The sequence below is a fragment of the Mus caroli genome, unplaced genomic scaffold (genome assembly GCF_978045245.1).
Source record: "Mus caroli unplaced genomic scaffold, Mus_caroli_1 scaffold_4, whole genome shotgun sequence".
Classification (NCBI taxonomy): domain Eukaryota; kingdom Metazoa; phylum Chordata; class Mammalia; order Rodentia; family Muridae; genus Mus; species Mus caroli.
In genome coordinates, this window is record NW_028227259.1 from 98,181,410 (window position 1) to 98,200,784 (window position 19,375).

At 41.9% G+C, this 19,375-nt stretch overlaps 1 protein-coding gene across 1 annotated transcript; it reads right to left on the reverse strand.

The window, feature by feature from the left end:
• Positions 1–6,450: 6,450 nt before the first annotated feature.
• On the reverse strand, positions 6,451–9,098 carry LOC147005239 (PRAME family member 8-like). The gene is made up of 3 exons (XM_085836246.1): positions 8,812–9,098; positions 7,781–8,371; positions 6,451–7,018 (listed from the first exon to the last, which is right to left on the reverse strand). The coding sequence occupies exons 1-3, from the start codon at positions 9,096–9,098 to the stop codon at positions 6,451–6,453; spliced, it is 1,446 nt and encodes a 481-aa protein (XP_085692372.1).
• Between the last annotated feature and the right edge of the window lie 10,277 nt (positions 9,099–19,375).

Genomic DNA, 19,375 nt, shown 5'->3' on the forward strand with positions numbered 1-19,375 from the left:
TTGTTTCTTCGTGAGGTCTTTTGGGGGGCAGTGATTTTACTTCTGTCTTTGTTTTAGGGTTTCCTCTGGACTTGACTTGATCCTGCTACTAAGCCTTGTTCTCTGTCTGTCCATGAAACTTCTAGCCCCCTTGCTCATCTGGTGCCCAGAGCTTTTATTCTGGTAGCTTGCTGCCCTCTACCACCTCTAAGCAGGTATAGCAGCTGCTTCCACAACTGTGCCTTTCTGTTTTCACCTCTGAGTCACACCAGTAGGACCTGGGAAGGAACATTGTGAGCCTAAGAGCAACACCTGTTTGCTGCCCAAAGCTATGAGCAATCATTTTCTTCCTTGACTGACAATTGAATTTAACAGGCATAAGTCAGAGACTAGAGACTAGAAATCCAAGGGAACTAATAAGCTTGGCTTCTTCCATTTATTTTCTCCAGAAATTTGGCTGTCACAGGACAATGGCCACATCTAGGCTTGGTCCTCAACTTTTGCATATCTTGAAAATATCTAGCAGATGTGCCTAGAGAGTAACCTCAGAGGTCATTCCAGAATCACTTCTTCCAGGGGACAGCATCAATGACACAGGTTCCTATGAAAGTAGAAAACAGAGATCAGTTTCCTTCCAGGCCAGTGTACACCTTGTAAAGTCTTGCCAGCTACATGTCTTGAAACAACTTCTCTTCAGGCACTTCCCTCAAGACTGTGCCTCATTCAAGGAGCCACTGGTCTTCTCCATGTTGGGGTCTCTCTCATGATCAAGAGTGCTATAGCTCCCAACTTTCAAGCTTCTAAAATTCTACTATCTCACTTATGAAGTCTGTATACTGAGATCCTTTCCTTTAATGAACCCCCACACTATTCGTTATGGCTGCCTAGGTGAAATAGTTTCCATCTATAACACTGTCTACATGCAAATTAAAGAAGATACTATCTCTGCCTCTTTGTGTAGTATGAGCCTTCAGCCTGTCTAGTTACTATCTCAGTGGCATTATCTGTAGACAATGTGCTAAGCTTACACTCCTTCATGTTAACCACATATGGGATAAAGAGATGGTTCATGAGTTAGGAGCATGGGGGGAAAAGATACAGTAGCTGACACATAGAAGCCTGGAAATGATCCTGAGGTATCTGTTAGAGAAGCCAGTGCTCTACCTAATCAGTCACATCTCCCTCACCTTTTCTTTGCTTTTTCCTTACTGAAAATATTTTTATTCATACAATGGGTTGTGGTTATGGTTTCAACTCCCCCATCTTCTCTGAGATCATTCCCACATTATTTTCCATCTCAATCCACACTCTTTGTATCTCTCCTGAGAAAAGAAACAGGCACTGAAAGAATCCAGAAACATGTGTGGTAGTACACAAGTGTACTGTCAGGACAGGGAAGGAAGAGGCAGGACCACCTCCAGCCTGGCCTAGCAAGTGAGTTACAGAACAGGTTAATTTACAATCAGACCCTGAAAAACAACACAGAAATGAACAAATAAACAAAAAAGCAACAGAAAAATCAATAGAAAAGAAAAACACACAAGATGGAACAGGACAAAATAAATAAACCAACAGAAAAAAGGGAGCCAATCCCATCCCATCAAAACAATAAAGTAGAATCACCAACAACAGCAGCAAAAACAAATGCCAAAGAAATACAGAATACATTCAAAGACACAGAAATCCCAGAAAAACAGGAAAATGGTAGCTGTAATAGACAAGCAAAGAACTTATAATCTAAAAGCAAAACAATATAAATAAAAAAAAGTACATGACACAACTTTCTAACACTCAGATTTGCTAAAAAGTCTTTGAGTTTGTCTTCTTTTCCTACCTACAACTGGTCAATTAGTCTCCCGTTAAGAGTGAGATTTGCACCTTGCACGGTGGCACACACCTTTAATCCCAGCAGGTGGGAGGCAGAGGCAGGCAGATTTCTGAGTTCCAGGCAAGCTCCGTCTATAGACTGAGTTCTAGGACAGCCAGTCCTACATAGAGAAACCCTGTCTCGACACCCCCCCCCAAAAAAAAAGGGAAAAGAAATTTCCATTTAACAAGGTTAGTGTTTCATTTGCAAGACTTTATGGATTGGAGACAGCTTCTGGGTTAAAAATGGGAGCTTATCTCAATACTGTCATGCAGCCTGGATAATGGACTTGTTTGGCCAGCACTGAGAGACCTATCTACAGTGTTCAGAAGTAGTAGGTAAGGATAATCCCCTGGGTCATGCAGTTGGATGTAGAAACCTTTAGTCTCCCACATATGACCAAAAAAATGTTAATTTTTATCTACTTACAGGAACACATTGAACATCTGGTATTTAATTCCAAATGAAGTTTTAGCCTCATCACAAACATATATGTTAAGCAGTTGATTTCATTATTATGGTTGATTTTTTAAAAGAAGGTCTTTGTATTTTGTTTAAGCTCTCCTAGAAATGGCCATGTGGCATTGGGTAGGCTGAAAAGCAAGAACCTCCTTACTCATAAGCCTCCTCAGTGCTAAGATTGCTAGTGTGTTCCCTCACATTTCCATTCACTCAAATGTTTGTGTTTGTTTTTGTGAATTTATGAAATTCCTATGCAAATGGATGGACCTGGAGGGCATCATGCTGAGTGAGATAACCCAATCACAAAAAAAAAAAAAAAAAAAAAAACTCACATGATATGTACTCACTGATAAGTGGATATTATCCCAGAAACTTAGAATACCCAAGATATAAAATACAATTTGAAAAACACAGGAATCTGAAGAAGATCAAAGACCAAATTGTGGACACTTTGCCCCTTCTTAGAATTGGCAACAAAACACCCATGGAAGGAGTTACAGAGAAAAAGTTTGAAGCTGAGATGAAAGGATGGACATCAAGAGACTGGCATTCCCGGAGATCCATCCCATAATCGGCCTCCAAATGCTGACACCATTGCATACACTAGCAAGATTTTGTTGAAAGAACCCTGATATAGCTGTGTCTTTGGAGACTATGCCGGGACCTAGCAAACACAGAAGTGGATGCTCACAGTCAGCTATTGGATGGATCACAGGGCACCCAATGTAGGAGCTAGAGAAAGTACCCAAGGAGCTGGAGGGGATCAGAAACCCTATAGGTGAAACAACAATATGAACTAACCAGTATCCCCCGGTGCTTGTGTCTCTAGCTGCATATATATCAGAAGATAGCCTAGTCGGCCATCAGTGGATGAGAGGCCCATTGGTCGTGCAAACATTATATGCCTCAGTACAGGGGAATGCCAGGGCCAATAAGTGGGAGTGGGTGCGTGGAGGAGTGGGTCTGGGAGGGTGTGGGGCTTTTGGGATAGCATTAGAAATGTAAATGAGGAAAATACCTAATAAAAAATTTAAAAAAAAAAAAAGAAAGTATGGTAAAGTTCTGCACTAAAACAGTCTGGCCCTGAGCCATTGTTTTGGATGGAAGACTTTTAATGATTACTAGTAGTTCTGTAGGGGGTATAGGACTAGACAGTTAACTTGACATTGAGTTTTACATTTTGTAAGTTACATTTGTCTTGAAAATAATCCATTTCATTTAGGTTTCCAATTGTGTAGAGTACAGGTTTTTGACTTAAAACCTAAAGATTTCCTTCATGTCTGTTGTTCTGTCTCCCTTTTCCTTTTTATTACTGGATATTTTCTTTATTTCCATGTCAAATGTTATCCCAGTTCCTGATTTCCCCTCTGAAAAACACCCTCCCACTTCCTGTCGTAGTTTCCCCTTGCTAAGTCTGTGGCTGTCTTCCTTTTCTTTTCTGATTTTATTAATTTGGATTCTTACTCTGTGCCCTTTACTTAGTTTGGCTAAGGGTTTATCCATTTTAGTGCTTTTACTCAAAGAATCAGCTCTTGGTTTTGTTGATTCTTCATATGATTCTCTTTGGTTTTTGTTTGTTTGTTTGTTTGTTTTTGTCTCCGATATTTTCTATATTTACATTTCAAATGTTTTTCCCTTTCCATGTCTCCCTTTTACAATCCCCCTTTCACATCCCCCTCCCTCTGCCCCTGTGAAGGTGATTCCCCAACCACTCAGAACATGGGGGCTCTGGGTCAATATCTTACAGATGATATGCCCTGATCTACTTTCCATACTTATTTCTTTATTTTTGAGTCATCTGATGTAGACTAACCTAGCCTGCAGGCAATTATGAAGCTGAGGCTAGCCTGAATACTTACCCTGATGCTACCACCCCTGCATCCTGAGAGTGGAGCTTGGACCACCACAGCCAGCAGTGAAAACAGTTTCTGTGGAACTGAATACACTTGTTCTATATTAAGGAGAAATTGGAGAGTATTGCCCTCTTGCCTTCACATGGAAAGAAGTGGGAGGAGTATCAGGAGTACACAGCTGTTTTACTGCAGATGCAGCTCATACATGACAGCCTGTCTCAACAGCAACAAAGAGCCCCAAAGAAGCTAGTAGAGAGAATGATTTTCTGAATGAGGTTATGTTCTGGTCTCTTGGTCACTAAGTGCTCTGCTTACCTGGTTCAGTGTGTCCATCCCTTGACCAAATGGACAAGAACACATTACAGATCTTCCGGCAGTCTCAAAGACTAGCATGTGGGCTAAGGTGACACTGAATATTTTTCTTTTCTCATATAAAGATATTTGTGACATTGGTTTAAAATGATGTATACTGGCATGAGAAATGAGAGAGGAGATTTGTAAATTTGACAAAACCTGATCTGAAGAATAAGTGGCCACCAGATAAAAAAAATCTCCAAGGGACTGCACATCCTCTTAAGTAGACAGAATTATCAGCCAGAAAAGGCTACGAAGTAAGACCCTCTGGAAGTAAATCAGAAATGAAAAACTAAATGAGTTGATCAAAGTCAACCTGAGATGTACCTCAGTGGTTTGATGCTTGCTTGGCATGTATAATGTCTTGGGACTCCATCTCATATAGTGTGAAAAAATTTGAAATTTTCAAACTTGATGGCTCAGCTCAGTGACTAATTACCACCATAGCTCAAGTCTAGTTACTGGTCTTTCTCTTTCCAGACTGTGTAAGCTAAGGATGTGAGGAATTGCTATAGGTAAAGTACTTGGAGGTATACAGTCAAGAGTTTATTTCACATACAGAGAATATTTGGAATTACCTTTAAATTTTCATTCTCAATACTTTCTTGTTTTCATTTGTTTAGTGTGTGTTTATGTGTGTGTGTGTGTGTGTGTGTGTGTTTGTGAATGTATGTGTATATTGTAGATTCTTTAGACAGATACCCAGTATGTAGTACTGTTGAGCAATACTAAGGGTCCCAACCACTGTCTTGAAAAGGACTGACAGGAAAATAGACAGAAAGATAGATATTGGTCTAGGATGAAGTCATAGTATTCTTTCAAACATCCAAGGTGCAGGCCTCAAACCAGAGCCCAGAACAAACTGGGCTACTACTCCCCAATTAAGCTCAATGAAAACACCTGAAGCTTCGCACATTCTCTTCACACTGTGGTGGAGGGGAAATACCATTGGAGGCACACAAAACTCAGGCAACTGCTACTGACCAATGTCATTTATTCAATTACTTCATTTTTCTGAAGTCTTTGTGAAATTGTGTGATTTTTGTCTAAGATGTTCTCAATTTTGTGTATACTCAGATTTATTTTACATAATGTGCATGTAAATGCCAGGATCCACAGATGTCTGAAGAAATGGGACTAACACCTGAAGCGTGAGTTGCATCTGCAGTTCTGAAAACAAATTTTGCCCTCTTCTAAAGCAACATGTACTATTAAAACATGATCCATTGCCCTTTGGGGCTCCTGAGCTTTTGTTTGTTGATTTGTTTGTTTTTCTGAAGAGCATGAAAGGAATTTTCTGTGAGCAAACTTCCAGCAGGTTCACAGGTTCCAAGCAACAAGGCCTGTGAAGTTGAGAGGCAGACAGGGAGACAGGGTGAGGGAAAGAAAGAAAGAAGGAGTGTAAGAGACATGGAGATTGTATTTATGACTTCTTTTTTACCACCAGCCAATCAAGATATCCATATGTGAACCACCTTAGCTGATAACTTTATCCACCTACCCAAGATTTTGAATCATGATATGTCTGGCATCCATGTGTTCATTTTGACTCTCAACAGAGGGCAGTTGCTACAGAATGCTTAAAATTAGATACTTTATTCTACTCAGACAACAGGAATAACATCTAAAGAACCCATGTTCTATGCATTCACTTAATAGTACAGTGAAGAACAAAAAGTTTACAAGTCCATGAAAAAGGATCTAGTTAATCTTTCCCGGCAGAGTCCACTCAAGCCACCCAAGTTGTCTTTATCACTGCACAGTCCATCTCTCTGTTCCCCAGGTCAAGCTCAGCCTCCAAGATCCCAGTTATTGTTCATCCTTTTCTTTCCAAGCATCTGTACACTGCCTGAAGTCACAGTCTCTGAGCAACCGACATCAGAGATGTGTCCCAAACTTGTCATTTATTCACATGCAGAAGTTCTGTATCCATGTTCACCTCCAGCAAAAACAAAGTCTGAGTCCCTGGCCATAGACACAGCGCTCGCCACATTTGTGGCATTTACGTGTAGCAAAAGAGAGGCTCTTGGGCTGCCTTATTGCTGTCAGTGTATCCATGAGATCCTGACAGAGCTGGGCGAATCTTTCTACAGAGACATGGCCCAACTCATTATAGCACTCCAGAGGGGCAGGGTATTGTTCCACATTCATCTTGCTCCAGCTGGCTGTGTGCTGTAAAAGGTCCTTCAGGATGGGCATGGAGAAGTCATTGTTGTACAAGTTGATCTTGGTGAGCTGAGAGCATTGTATGAGGGAAGGTAGGAGTGCATTGAGCTGGGAGTCCTTCATCCTACATCCCTGCAAATTCAGAGTCTCAAGAGTGTTCATTACTTTCTCTAAGAGACCTCTCAGAGGCATCACATCCAAAACCTGTAAGACCACACCTTTCATCTCCAGATGTTTTAGCTGAAAGAGACTCTGACAGCAAGAGAAGGAATCCAAGTCTAACTGTGAAATTTGGTAGTGAGTGATGGAGAGGGACTCCAAGGATGTCATCAGGCACCTAGGGATAAATGAGACCAGATGGTTAGTTCAGGCAAATGGTAATGAAGAGCATGGAGTGGGGTTTACACAGTCATAGAAGTGACCAGGTGACCAAGTTCAGTGTGACCAAATGACCATAGATATTATCTGAGATGCTTCCTTTTGAAATCAGCTTAGTCAAGTCAAACCCACACAAAATCAGCGGACTTCAGTCTCAAGCAGAAAACCAGTTTAGCCCCTAAGACACATAGAGGAATTTCCATAGCAAGAGAGTCCTGACAGGATCTAGGGATATTACATGTGGGCTCATTCAAAGCTGCATTTAATCGCAGCATCTGAACTGTCACACTTGCTATCCCTTACAGTTCCATACAATCCCTCACGTCCCTTGTACTCCACAGTACTGGGGCTCAAAACCCTTCACTCATGGGAAAGTAGGGGAAGATAGTAGGCTGTTCCCACAGATCTTAGCACAGAGCTCACCTCCTCACTTTGATGATCTCCCCCATCTCCTAAATACATCCTCATCCCCCTGTTGGCCGTGATTCCAAGAAGAATTACAGTCCCTTCTGACCTGATCTGAGCTACTCCTTACCTCCCTTCAGTCTTCTGCTTCAGGAGTAATTATTTGAGTCTTTGAATCTCACATAACATCCATATTCTAAAGGGTCCCTAAAATTTGTTCCAGGTGGCTAACTGTCAGGCAGGGAACACGAATAATCCTTTAAATGGACAAGAAAAAATGCTCGGCTAGGTAACCCAGCTCTCCCTCCTTGCTTACCTGAAGACCTGATTCATATGGTCTATGAGAAAGTGGACACCACACATGGAGAGATGCTGGAGACAATTGAATTTGGAGAAGATAGAAATGAACTCCTTGACACACATGTCTTCTCTGTCTCCTGTTCTATTGGAAATCTTGAAGACGTTCTTATAGAGGGGTGCCAGGAGAAGTTTGCGAAGATTTCTCATCTGCCCGAAGCAGGGAGCAAAACGGGCCAGATTGAACACATTCCACTCAGTGTTCAGTTCCAATTCCTCTATGTGCTCTGGATGAAAGACGTTCAAAATCTCTAAGACAAAGTTCACGGGCATAGCCCAGATCTTCATGTTTATACAGCACAAATGTAGGGAGTCCTTTCTCTGCTGGGCCCACTTCAAGAAGTATGCTTGTGACTCATCCTGGCGGGGCCTGAGGCACAGGTCAGCTACCACCTTCAGCTGCCTCCTCCGTGCATATCTTGGAAGGACTTTCACTACCGTAGGCTTCTCATCCAAGGGCTCTGAAGAACAGCTACCATCCTCTGCACCAACCCATATGTCCCAGAAGGCATGGTGCACATTCCTCAGGTCCAGAACCTGAAGTTTTCCCCTGCTTGGAGTGAAACATGTCAAATATCAGCAGACATGACTACAGTCAGTCAGCTTTGAGTACCTGACTCTAAACTCAAGTCTCGCCCATCTTGTTATGGTGTAATTACTTTAAACAGAGTGCAATGTGCACGCAAGCATGCTACAGAATCTTTCCCTGAGCTGCATGTGTAGACCTGACCACTTTCCTTCCACTAAGTTACTCTTTATTTCTCCTTAGTCCCAGTAATAGTGGTTGTGGGAAACCAGGGATAGGCTCATTCTAGAGATTACATATAGTAAGCTGTAATCCACTGGCAACTGTCCTTAATCCAAGAAGACAATAGCTTCAAGGTTCCTGCACCACTGCTTGATGATCCCATCAGAAGCCATTCTCCCTGACCCCACAATCTCTACTGTGTACCCAATTGCTCCCTTATAGACGACTTGATTATTACTCACCTGGGGTGAGATTCTCTTGTCAGTAGCATGTCTATTCCATCTAGCACAGCCTGCAACGTCTCCAGGTTAGGTGAATTCATCAAAGCCCCCACAGGGAGACAGGGAAAAGTCCAGGCAGCCACCATTGCCTTTATGAGCTTCTTAAGTCTGCAGGCGAAGGCCTCCTTGAACAGTGCTGGGAAGAGCAGAAAAGGCACCTCCTCCAGAGAGGACAAGGCCAAAGCCTCATCTCTCAGCAGAGCCTGCAATGCCAGCTTCTGGAGTGTGGACAGAGTCTGAACACTCATCCTCTTCGGTCTCCAGTCAGAAGGCTCCTTGGGAAGGATTCAGAAAAAAATATACTTTCAAGACAAAGTGTTTAAAACTTCCTCACCATTACATCAACCACTAAGCTTCAGAGTTACTACTCTGAGAGTGACAGAGAAATCATTTAACCTCTTCAACATAAACTGGTGGTGGAAAGGCAGACTCCCAAAACCAGGGTCATTCTATCAAACAAATGAGCACATAATTTTCAAATCAAAATCCTTTTTGTATGACCCTTTCACAAAAACAGTCTTAAAAAAAAATCAGAAATCAAACAAAACCAACCAACCAACCAACCAACCAACCAACCAACCAACCAAACATAAATCCTTGTGATGCGGAGCAATATTAATTCCCAGTAAGCAGAATGACTTCAGTGCATTTCTACAATTTTTAGGGTTTCTTGTGTCTGGGAAAAAGATCATGTACACAGAGCAAAGCTATGTGGAAAAGATGAAAAGCAAAGTCTAACGCAATACATATGCATAACTCACAAGTATCACTCCAACAAATGGGTATTGAAGGAGATCAAACATACATGGAACACATGTCTACCATATGAGCCAGCTTCTCTCTCTCTCTCTCTCTCTTTCTCTCTCTCTCTCTCTCTCTCTGTGTGTGTGTGTGTCTCTGTCTCTGTCTCTGTCTCTCTCTCTCTCTCTCTCACACACAAACACACACACACACACACACACAAATTCAGTGAAGGGGAATCATGAGGGACAGGTTAGTCAGAATGATCTGATTTCCAGGTTCCCAGGAGCCACATGGCCAGTTCTAAGAGAGTTTGATCAAGATACAGAATCCTTGTCTCCAAAGATTATATGAAGCACACTAGTGAACTATGCAAGCTATCATGGAAATATATCGGTGATGAGGCTAAAAATTCATTTGGAATGAAATTCAAGGTCTTCAACCTGTTCCTCTAAAGGAGTCTAAACTTCTCTACATCAAACTGCATTCCTCCAGGAAACACCAGTACATACCAGTTGAGCACTGCAGATAGGTCTCCAAGTTCCAGTTGCACCAGACAGTTATCCAGGCTGCAGGTCACTGAATGTGTGCTCTGGATCCACTGGTGCCTTTATATACCTCTGTGCTCACCCCTCCCTATTGTAGCCACACCCTCCAATCCCAAACTGGAATTGGATTTCCTGGTTTAATCTCCACCTTTCAAATTCCAGATTACAGATCTAATCATTTCATCGTTTGAATCAGAAGGACTTGTGTTCCCATACTCTCCACTCTTCCTCATCCCCAGACCCCCCAAAAAAAAAACTTTTATGGAAAAATATGAACATTCCACTTGTTAAATAACCATACAACATCAAGTTTGGTGATTTGTTCTTTCATTTACTTAAGGCTTACTTAGTTTGCAATTTGTTCCAGGGATCTTGTCATGCTGAGAAGCCAAGGGTGTTTTAGAAGTCTAATTCTAGAAATTCTCCTGCCTCAGGATCCTTCTTATTGATAGGATTACTGTTATGAATAAACACATCTGGTTGGATTTTATTCTTGGGACCAGAGTCATTTCCAGTTTTCATCAGCTAAGGGTTTAATCTGTTGTTGATCAGAGACATAGCATAATTCAACGTTATTCTTCTTTGCTGGATTTGGGACAGAATACAGAGTCAGAGTTAGGAATATGTACTGGAGCTCAAGGGCTGAAGTGGATGCTCTGTCAGTAAACTGTAGCAGCAGTCACTCAAAAGTTAGGGTAGGAGCAAGGCTTGATTCCATTACTATACTAGCCAAGGTGTTGTGTGTGCACTCAGTTCATAAGGAGCTACCTGGCATTCAGGGATTCCACTCTAAAACTCTCTTTGCAATAGACAAGATGGGGCATGCTTGTAAGCTCAAAATTGGAAGTGGGAGGTAGGAGGCTCGTTTTAATGTCATCTTCAGCCAAATTGTAAGCTGAAGTATAGTCTGATCCCTACAAGACCTGCTTTCTAAATACATAAAGGCAAACATGAAAAGGAAGGTGTGAGGGAGATGGTGCCCTTGGCTGCTCAGGAAACTTAGAGTATGACAAGTAGGATCAGCCCAACAACATTCGTCAGGGCTATGAGATGTGATGTGGGTCGTGGGCTGGAGACTTGCCTTAGAAAGAAGGAACACCTGTCAACCTTCTATCCCTATCATCTACATGGTGGCTTGAAATGATCTCTGACTCCAGTTCTAGCAAATGTTAAACTGCCTTCTGACCTTCTAGGGTAGCAGGCATGTGAGGGCTCCCCATTCTTAGTTGTAGGCAATACACCCCTACACATAGAACAAATCTTACTAAAACAATACATCTATACTGGAAATGGTGGCATACACATTTTTCCCTCCCCCCAGGAGTCAAAGTTTGACTGATTCAGGGAGTTCAGAACTACCCTTATCTAAATAACTAATTCCCAACCAGTGAAACCTATAGAGTGAGTATCTTTCATAAAATTGAACCAGAGCTGGGCAGGGTGGCACAGGACATTAATCCCAGGACTACAGTCAGAGGCAGGAACATCTTTGATTTCAAGGCTAGACTGTTCCTCAGAGTGGCTTATAGGACATTTAGCGCCCTTAAACACAGACACCCTGTCTCAAAACAATAAAACAATATGGGCACAGGGGAAAAATTCCTGAATAGAACAGTAATGGCTTGTGCTGTAAGATCGAGAATTGACAAGTGGGACCTCATGAAACTACAAAGCTTCTGCAAGGCTAAAGACACCATCAATAAGACAAAAAAACCACCAACAGATTGGGAAAGGATCTTCACCTATCCTAAATCAGATAAGGGACTAATATCCAATATATATAAAGAACTCAAGAAGGTGGACTCCAGAAAGTCAAATAACCCCATTAAAAAATGGGGCTCAGAACTGAACAAAGAATTCTCACCTGAGGAATACCGAATGGCAGAGAAACACCTGAAAAAATGTTCAACATCCTTAATCATCAGGGAAATGCAAATCAAAACAATCCTGAGATTCCACCTCACACCAGTCAGAATGGCTAAGATCAAAAATTCAGGTGACAGCAGATGCTGGCGAGGATGTGGAGAAAGAGGAACACTCCTCCATTGTTGGTGGGATTGCAAGCTTGTACAACCACTCTGGAAATCAGTCTGGCGGTTCCTCAGAAAATTGGACATAGTACTACCGGAGGACCCAGCAATACCTCTCCTGGGCATATATCCAGAAGATGTCCCAACCGGTAAAAAGGACACATGCTCCACTATGTTCATAGCAGCCCTATTTATAATAGCCAGAAGCTGGAAAGAACCCAGATGTCCCTCAACAGAGGAATGGATACAGAAATTATGGTACATTTACACAATGGAGTACTACTCAGCTATTAAAAAGAATGAATTTATGAAATTCCTAGCCAAATGGATGGACCTGGAGGGCATCATCTTGAGTGAAGTAACACAATCACAAAAGAACTCACACAATATGTATTCACTGATAAGTGGATATTAGCCCAAAACTTAGGATACCCAAGATATAAGATACAATTTGCTAAAGGCATGAAACTCAAGAAGAATGAAGACCAAAGTGTGGACACTGTGCACCTTCTTAGAATTGGGAACAAAACACCCAGGGAAGGAGTTACAGAGACAAAGTTCATAGCTGTGATGAAAGGATGGACCATTTAGAGACTGCCGTATCCAGGGATCCATCCCATAATCAGCTTCTAAACGCTGACACCATTGCATACACTAGCAAGATTTTGCTGAAAGGACCCAAATATAGCTGTCTCTTGTGAGACGATGCCGGGGCCTAGCAAACACAGGAGTGGATGTTCACAGTCAGCTATTGGATGTATCACAGGGCTCCCAATGGAGAAGCTAGAGAAAGTACCCAAGGAGCTAAAGGGATCTGCAACCCTATTGTTGGAACAACATGATGTACTAACCAGAACCCCGGAGCTCTTGTCTCTAGCTGCATATGTATCGAAAGATGGCCTAGTCGGCCATCAATGGAAAGAGAGGCCCATTGGACTTGCAAACTTTATATGCCCCAATATAGGGGAATGCCAGGGCCAAAAGAATGGGAATGGGTGGGTAGGGAAGTGGGGGGCTCTATGGGGGACTTTTGGGATAGCATTGGAAATGTAATTGAGGAAAATATGTAATAAAAATATTAAAAATCAAAAAAAAAAAACAATAAAACAAAAACAGAAGCAAGGTGAAATTTCCCAGACGGTGCAGTTACAGACTTAAAACCCAGGATTAGGGAGGTAGAAGCAGGAGAAGCTCTGAGGTCAAGGTTAGTCTGGTCTACAACGTGAGTTCAGGAAGAACCAGAAATGGGTAACCTGACCAACCCTGTCAAAAATAAATCCAACAAACAAAGAGAGAAACAAAACCAAATAAAAAATACCCAAAACGCAAAATAAAATTCTTAAATAAAAATTCAAGAGAGCTTAAGAGCCAGTGAGATGGCTCAGAGGGGAATGGCACTTGCTGTCAAGCCTGAGTTCAGTAGTGGGACCCACAGCTGTATTGAGAGAGACCACTTCAGTTTACAGTCCACCCACTCTATGTGCATATGCCCCTGCTGATACACCAATTCACAAATGAACTAAGACAGTCAGCATGCACAGAAGAGCAGGAGAGCTGATCTAGGGTGGTAGTGCAAGTTTCAGTGAACTGATGAAGGATGACCCCCAAACTATATAATGTAATTCTGTGTCTCCCATTCAAATACCAACAATGGGAGCTGGGTGTTTGATTGGCAGCTCAGCCTCTTGTTCTGGGCTTCATGAATTAAAATATCTGCAGTAAAACTCCTGGGGTCAAGAGAAAAAGGCTTTCTCCAAAGAGCTAACGAAGTCTCCTTGGAAAAGTAAGGAGAAATCCAAAGTGGAAAGAAAGATTTTCAGAATAAAATGGGACCAAGAGAAAGGAGACTTTGAGCTGGATGGGGCTCATGACCAGGGAATTCCGGAGCCTAGGGGCTAGCATTGACCTTGCCAAGTTAACAGCCAATACAGTTTTTAATGGAAGAGCCACAAGGACCCGTGGCTAGAGATAAAGACAATGACACGCCTTTTTATTGGATATTTTCTTTATTTACATTTTCAAATGTTAGCCCCTTTCCTGATTTCCCCTGTGAAAAACACCCTTCCCCTATGCCCTCCTCTTCTCCCTGCTTACCAACTCACCCACTCCTGCTTCCTGGCCCTGGCATTCCCCCACACTGGGGCATACAGATATGTGGATATTATCCCAGATGCCCAGAAGCTCAGAATATCCAAGATACAATAAATAAACCACATGAAACTCAAGAAGAAGGAAGACCATAGTGTGGATACTTCTATCCATCTTAGAAGGGGGGGGGGACCCATGGAAAGAGTTACAGAGTCAAAATGTGGAGTAGATAGTGAATAAATGACCATTTAGAGACTGACTCACCTGGGGATCCATCCTATTTACAATCACTGAAACCAGACACTGATGTGCATACTCTATTTAGCATGCGTGAACAATGTCACACATCAGAGGGAATGGAGGCCTTTGTATACATACCCAATGGTGGGAAAAAGGCTTTCTTCAGAGGTTGTGCTCAATGGGAGGGGATAGATCCCTGAACCTGTTATATTGCTATGAGTTTACTTCTAGAGATTTTCTGTAATTGACCTGTGACTCTGTGAGCAGCTGGTCCAGGCTGTCCTTGAGGAATTTCATGCACGGTAGAATCTGCTGTTTGGGTGCCATTGTTTCACCAAGGTTCTAGGAGCCCTGTCCTGGTGATGTTGACCTTCTGTTCAATGCTCATCAGAGTAGAAGGATGGAAAGACTTGAAGGTTTTCTTGTTGTTATTTGTTTCTTGTTTCTTCGTGAGGTCTTTTGGGGGGCAGTGATTTTACTTCTGTCTTTGTTTTAGGGTTTCCTCTGGACTTGACTTGATCCTGCTACTAAGCCTTGTTCTCTGTCTGTCCATGAAACTTCTAGCCCCCTTGCTCATCTGGTGCCCAGAGCTTTTATTTTGGTAGCTTGCTGCCTTCTACCACCTCTAAGCAGGTATAGCAGCTGCTTCACAACTGTGCCTATAGTATTTAGCCATTCACATCTTCCTAGCACACACAATTCCTTTCTGTTTTCACCTCTGAGCCACACCAGTAGGACCTGGGAAGGAACATTGTGAGCTTCAGAGCAACACCTGTTTGCTGCCCAAAGCTATGAGCAATCATTTTCTTCCTTGACTGACAATTGAATTTAACAGGCATAAGTCAGAGACTAGAGACTAGAAATCCAAGGGAACTAATAAGCTTGGCTTCTTCCATTTATTTTCTCCAGAAATTTGGCTGTCACAGGACAATGGCCACATCTAGGCTTGGTCCTCAACTTTTGCATATCTTGAAAATATCTAGCAGATGTGCCTAGAGAGTAACCTCAGAGGTCATTCCAGAATCACTTCTTCCAGGGGACAGCATCAATGACACAGGTTCCTATGAAAGTAGAAAACAGAGATCAGTTTCCTTCCAGGCCAGTGTACACCTTGTAAAGTCTTGCCAGCTACATGTCTTGAAACAACTTCTCTTCAGGCACTTCCCTCAAGACTGTGCCTCATTCAAGCAGCCACTGGTCTTCTCCATGTTGGGGTCTCTCTCATGATCAAGAGTGCTATAGCTCCCAACTTTCAAGCTTCTAAAATTCTACTATCTCACTTATGAAGTCTGTATACTGAGATCCTTTCCTTTAATGAACCCCCACACTATTCGTTATGGCTGCCTAGGTGAAATAGTTTCCATCTATAACACTGTCTACATGCAAATTAAAGAAGATACTATCTCTGCCTCTTTGTGTAGTATGAGCCTTCAGCCTGTCTAGTTACTATCTCAGTGGCATTATCTGTAGACAATGTGCTAAGCTTACACTCCTTCATGTTAACCACATATGGGATAAAGAGATGGTTCATGAGTTAGGAGCATGGGGGGAAAAGATACAGTAGCTGACACATAGAAGCCTGGAAATGATCCTGAGGTATCTGTTAGAGAAGCCAGTGCTCTACCTAATCAGTCACATCTCCCTCACCTTTTCTTTGCTTTTTCCTTACTGAAAATATTTTTATTCATACAATGGGTTGTGGTTATGGTTTCAACTCCCCCATCTTCTCTGAGATCATTCCCACATTATTTTCCATCTCAATCCACACTCTTTGTATCTCTCCTGAGAAAAGAAACAGGCACTGAAAGAATCCAGAAACATGTGTGGTAGTACACAAGTGTACTGTCAGGACAGGGAAGGAAGAGGCAGGACCACCTCCAGCCTGGCCTAGCAAGTGAGTTACAGAACAGGTTAATTTACAATCAGACCCTGAAAAACAACACAGAAATGAACAAATAAACAAAAAAGCAACAGAAAAATCAATAGAAAAGAAAAACACACAAGATGGAACAGGACAAAATAAATAAACCAACAGAAAAAAGGGAGCCAATCCCATCCCATCAAAACAATAAAGTAGAATCACCAACAACAGCAGCAAAAACAAATGCCAAAGAAATACAGAATACATTCAAAGACACAGAAATCCCAGAAAAACAGGAAAATGGTAGCTGTAATAGACAAGCAAAGAACTTATAATCTAAAAGCAAAACAATATAAATAAAAAAAAGTACATGACACAACTTTCTAACACTCAGATTTGCTAAAAAGTCTTTGAGTTTGTCTTCTTTTCCTACCTACAACTGGTCAATTAGTCTCCCGTTAAGAGTGAGATTTGCACCTTGCACGGTGGCACACACCTTTAATCCCAGCAGGTGGGAGGCAGAGGCAGGCAGATTTCTGAGTTCCAGGCAAGCTCCGTCTATAGACTGAGTTCTAGGACAGCCAGTCCTACATAGAGAAACCCTGTCTCGACACCCCCCCCCCAAAAAAAAAGGGAAAAGAAATTTCCATTTAACAAGGTTAGTGTTTCATTTGCAAGACTTTATGGATTGGAGACAGCTTCTGGGTTAAAAATGGGAGCTTATCTCAATACTGTCATGCAGCCTGGATAATGGACTTGTTTGGCCAGCACTGAGAGACCTATCTACAGTGTTCAGAAGTAGTAGGTAAGGATAATCCCCTGGGTCATGCAGTTGGATGTAGAAACCTTTAGTCTCCCACATATGACCAAAAAAATGTTAATTTTTATCTACTTACAGGAACACATTGAACATCTGGTATTTAATTCCAAATGAAGTTTTAGCCTCATCACAAACATATATGTTAAGCAGTTGATTTCATTATTATGGTTGATTTTTTAAAAGAAGGTCTTTGTATTTTGTTTAAGCTCTCCTAGAAATGGCCATGTGGCATTGGGTAGGCTGAAAAGCAAGAACCTCCTTACTCATAAGCCTCCTCAGTGCTAAGATTGCTAGTGTGTTCCCTCACATTTCCATTCACTCAAATGTTTGTGTTTGTTTTTGTGAATTTATGAAATTCCTATGCAAATGGATGGACCTGGAGGGCATCATGCTGAGTGAGATAACCCAATCACAAAAAAAAAAAAAAAAAAAAAAAAAACTCACATGATATGTACTCACTGATAAGTGGATATTATCCCAGAAACTTAGAATACCCAAGATATAAAATACAATTTGAAAAACACAGGAATCTGAAGAAGATCAAAGACCAAATTGTGGACACTTTGCCCCTTCTTAGAATTGGCAACAAAACACCCATGGAAGGAGTTACAGAGAAAAAGTTTGAAGCTGAGATGAAAGGATGGACATCAAGAGACTGGCATTCCCGGAGATCCATCCCATAATCGGCCTCCAAATGCTGACACCATTGCATACACTAGCAAGATTTTGTTGAAAGAACCCTGATATAGCTGTGTCTTTGGAGACTATGCCGGGACCTAGCAAACACAGAAGTGGATGCTCACAGTCAGCTATTGGATGGATCACAGGGCACCCAATGTAGGAGCTAGAGAAAGTACCCAAGGAGCTGGAGGGGATCAGAAACCCTATAGGTGAAACAACAATATGAACTAACCAGTATCCCCCGGTGCTTGTGTCTCTAGCTGCATATATATCAGAAGATAGCCTAGTCGGCCATCAGTGGATGAGAGGCCCATTGGTCGTGCAAACATTATATGCCTCAGTACAGGGGAATGCCAGGGCCAATAAGTGGGAGTGGGTGCGTGGAGGAGTGGGTCTGGGAGGGTGTGGGGCTTTTGGGGTAGCATTAGAAATGTAAATGAGGAAAATACCTAATAAAAAATTAAAAAAAAAAAAAAGAAAGTATGGTAAAGTTCTGCACTAAAACAGTCTGGCCCTGAGCCATTGTTTTGGATGGAAGACTTTTAATGATTACTAGTAGTTCTGTAGAGGGTATAGGACTAGACAGTTAACTTGACATTGAGTTTTACATTTTGTAAGTTACATTTGTCTTGAAAATAATCCATTTCATTTAGGTTTCCAATTGTGTAGAGTACAGGTTTTTGACTTAAAACCTAAAGATTTCCTTCATGTCTGTTGTTCTGTCTCCCTTTTCCTTTTTATTACTGGATATTTTCTTTATTTCCATGTCAAATGTTATCCCAGTTCCTGATTTCCCCTCTGAAAAACACCCTCCCACTTCCTGTCGTAGTTTCCCCTTGCTAAGTCTGTGGCTGTCTTCCTTTTCTTTTCTGATTTTATTAATTTGGATTCTTACTCTGTGCCCTTTACTTAGTTTGGCTAAGGGTTTATCCATTTTAGTGCTTTTACTCAAAGAATCAGCTCTTGGTTTTGTTGATTCTTCATATGATTCTCTTTGGTTTTTGTTTGTTTGTTTGTTTGTTTTTGTCTCCGATATTTTCTATATTTACATTTCAAATGTTTTTCCCTTTCCATGTCTCCCTTTTGCAATCCCCCTTTTACATCCCCCTCCCTCTGCCCCTGTGAAGGTGATTCCCCAACCACTCAGAACATGGGGGCTCTGGGTCAATATCTTACAGATGATATGCCCTGATCTACTTTCCATACTTATTTCTTTATTTTTGAGTCATCTGATGTAGACTAACCTAGCCTGCAGGCAATTATGAAGCTGAGGCTAGCCTGAATACTTACCCTGATGCTACCACCCCTGCATCCTGAGAGTGGAGCTTGGACCACCACAGCCAGCAGTGAAAACAGTTTCTGTGGAACTGAATACACTTGTTCTATATTAAGGAGAAATTGGAGAGTATTGCCCTCTTGCCTTCACATGGAAAGAAGTGGGAGGAGTATCAGGAGTACACAGCTGTTTTACTGCAGATGCAGCTCATACATGACAGCCTGTCTCAACAGCAACAAA

Excerpts from the sequence above, each read along its gene's own strand:
- LOC147005239 (XM_085836246.1), bottom strand. The coding sequence starts at position 9,098 with ATGAGTGTTCAGACTCTGTCCACACTCCAGAAGCTGGCATTGCAGGCT. Across the intron at positions 8,372-8,811 it reads ACAAGAGAATCTCACCCCAG|GGGAAAACTTCAGGTTCTGG; the intron begins GTGAGTAATAAT and ends CACTCCAAGCAG. Across the intron at positions 7,019-7,780 it reads CATATGAATCAGGTCTTCAG|GTGCCTGATGACATCCTTGG; the intron begins GTAAGCAAGGAG and ends ATTTATCCCTAG.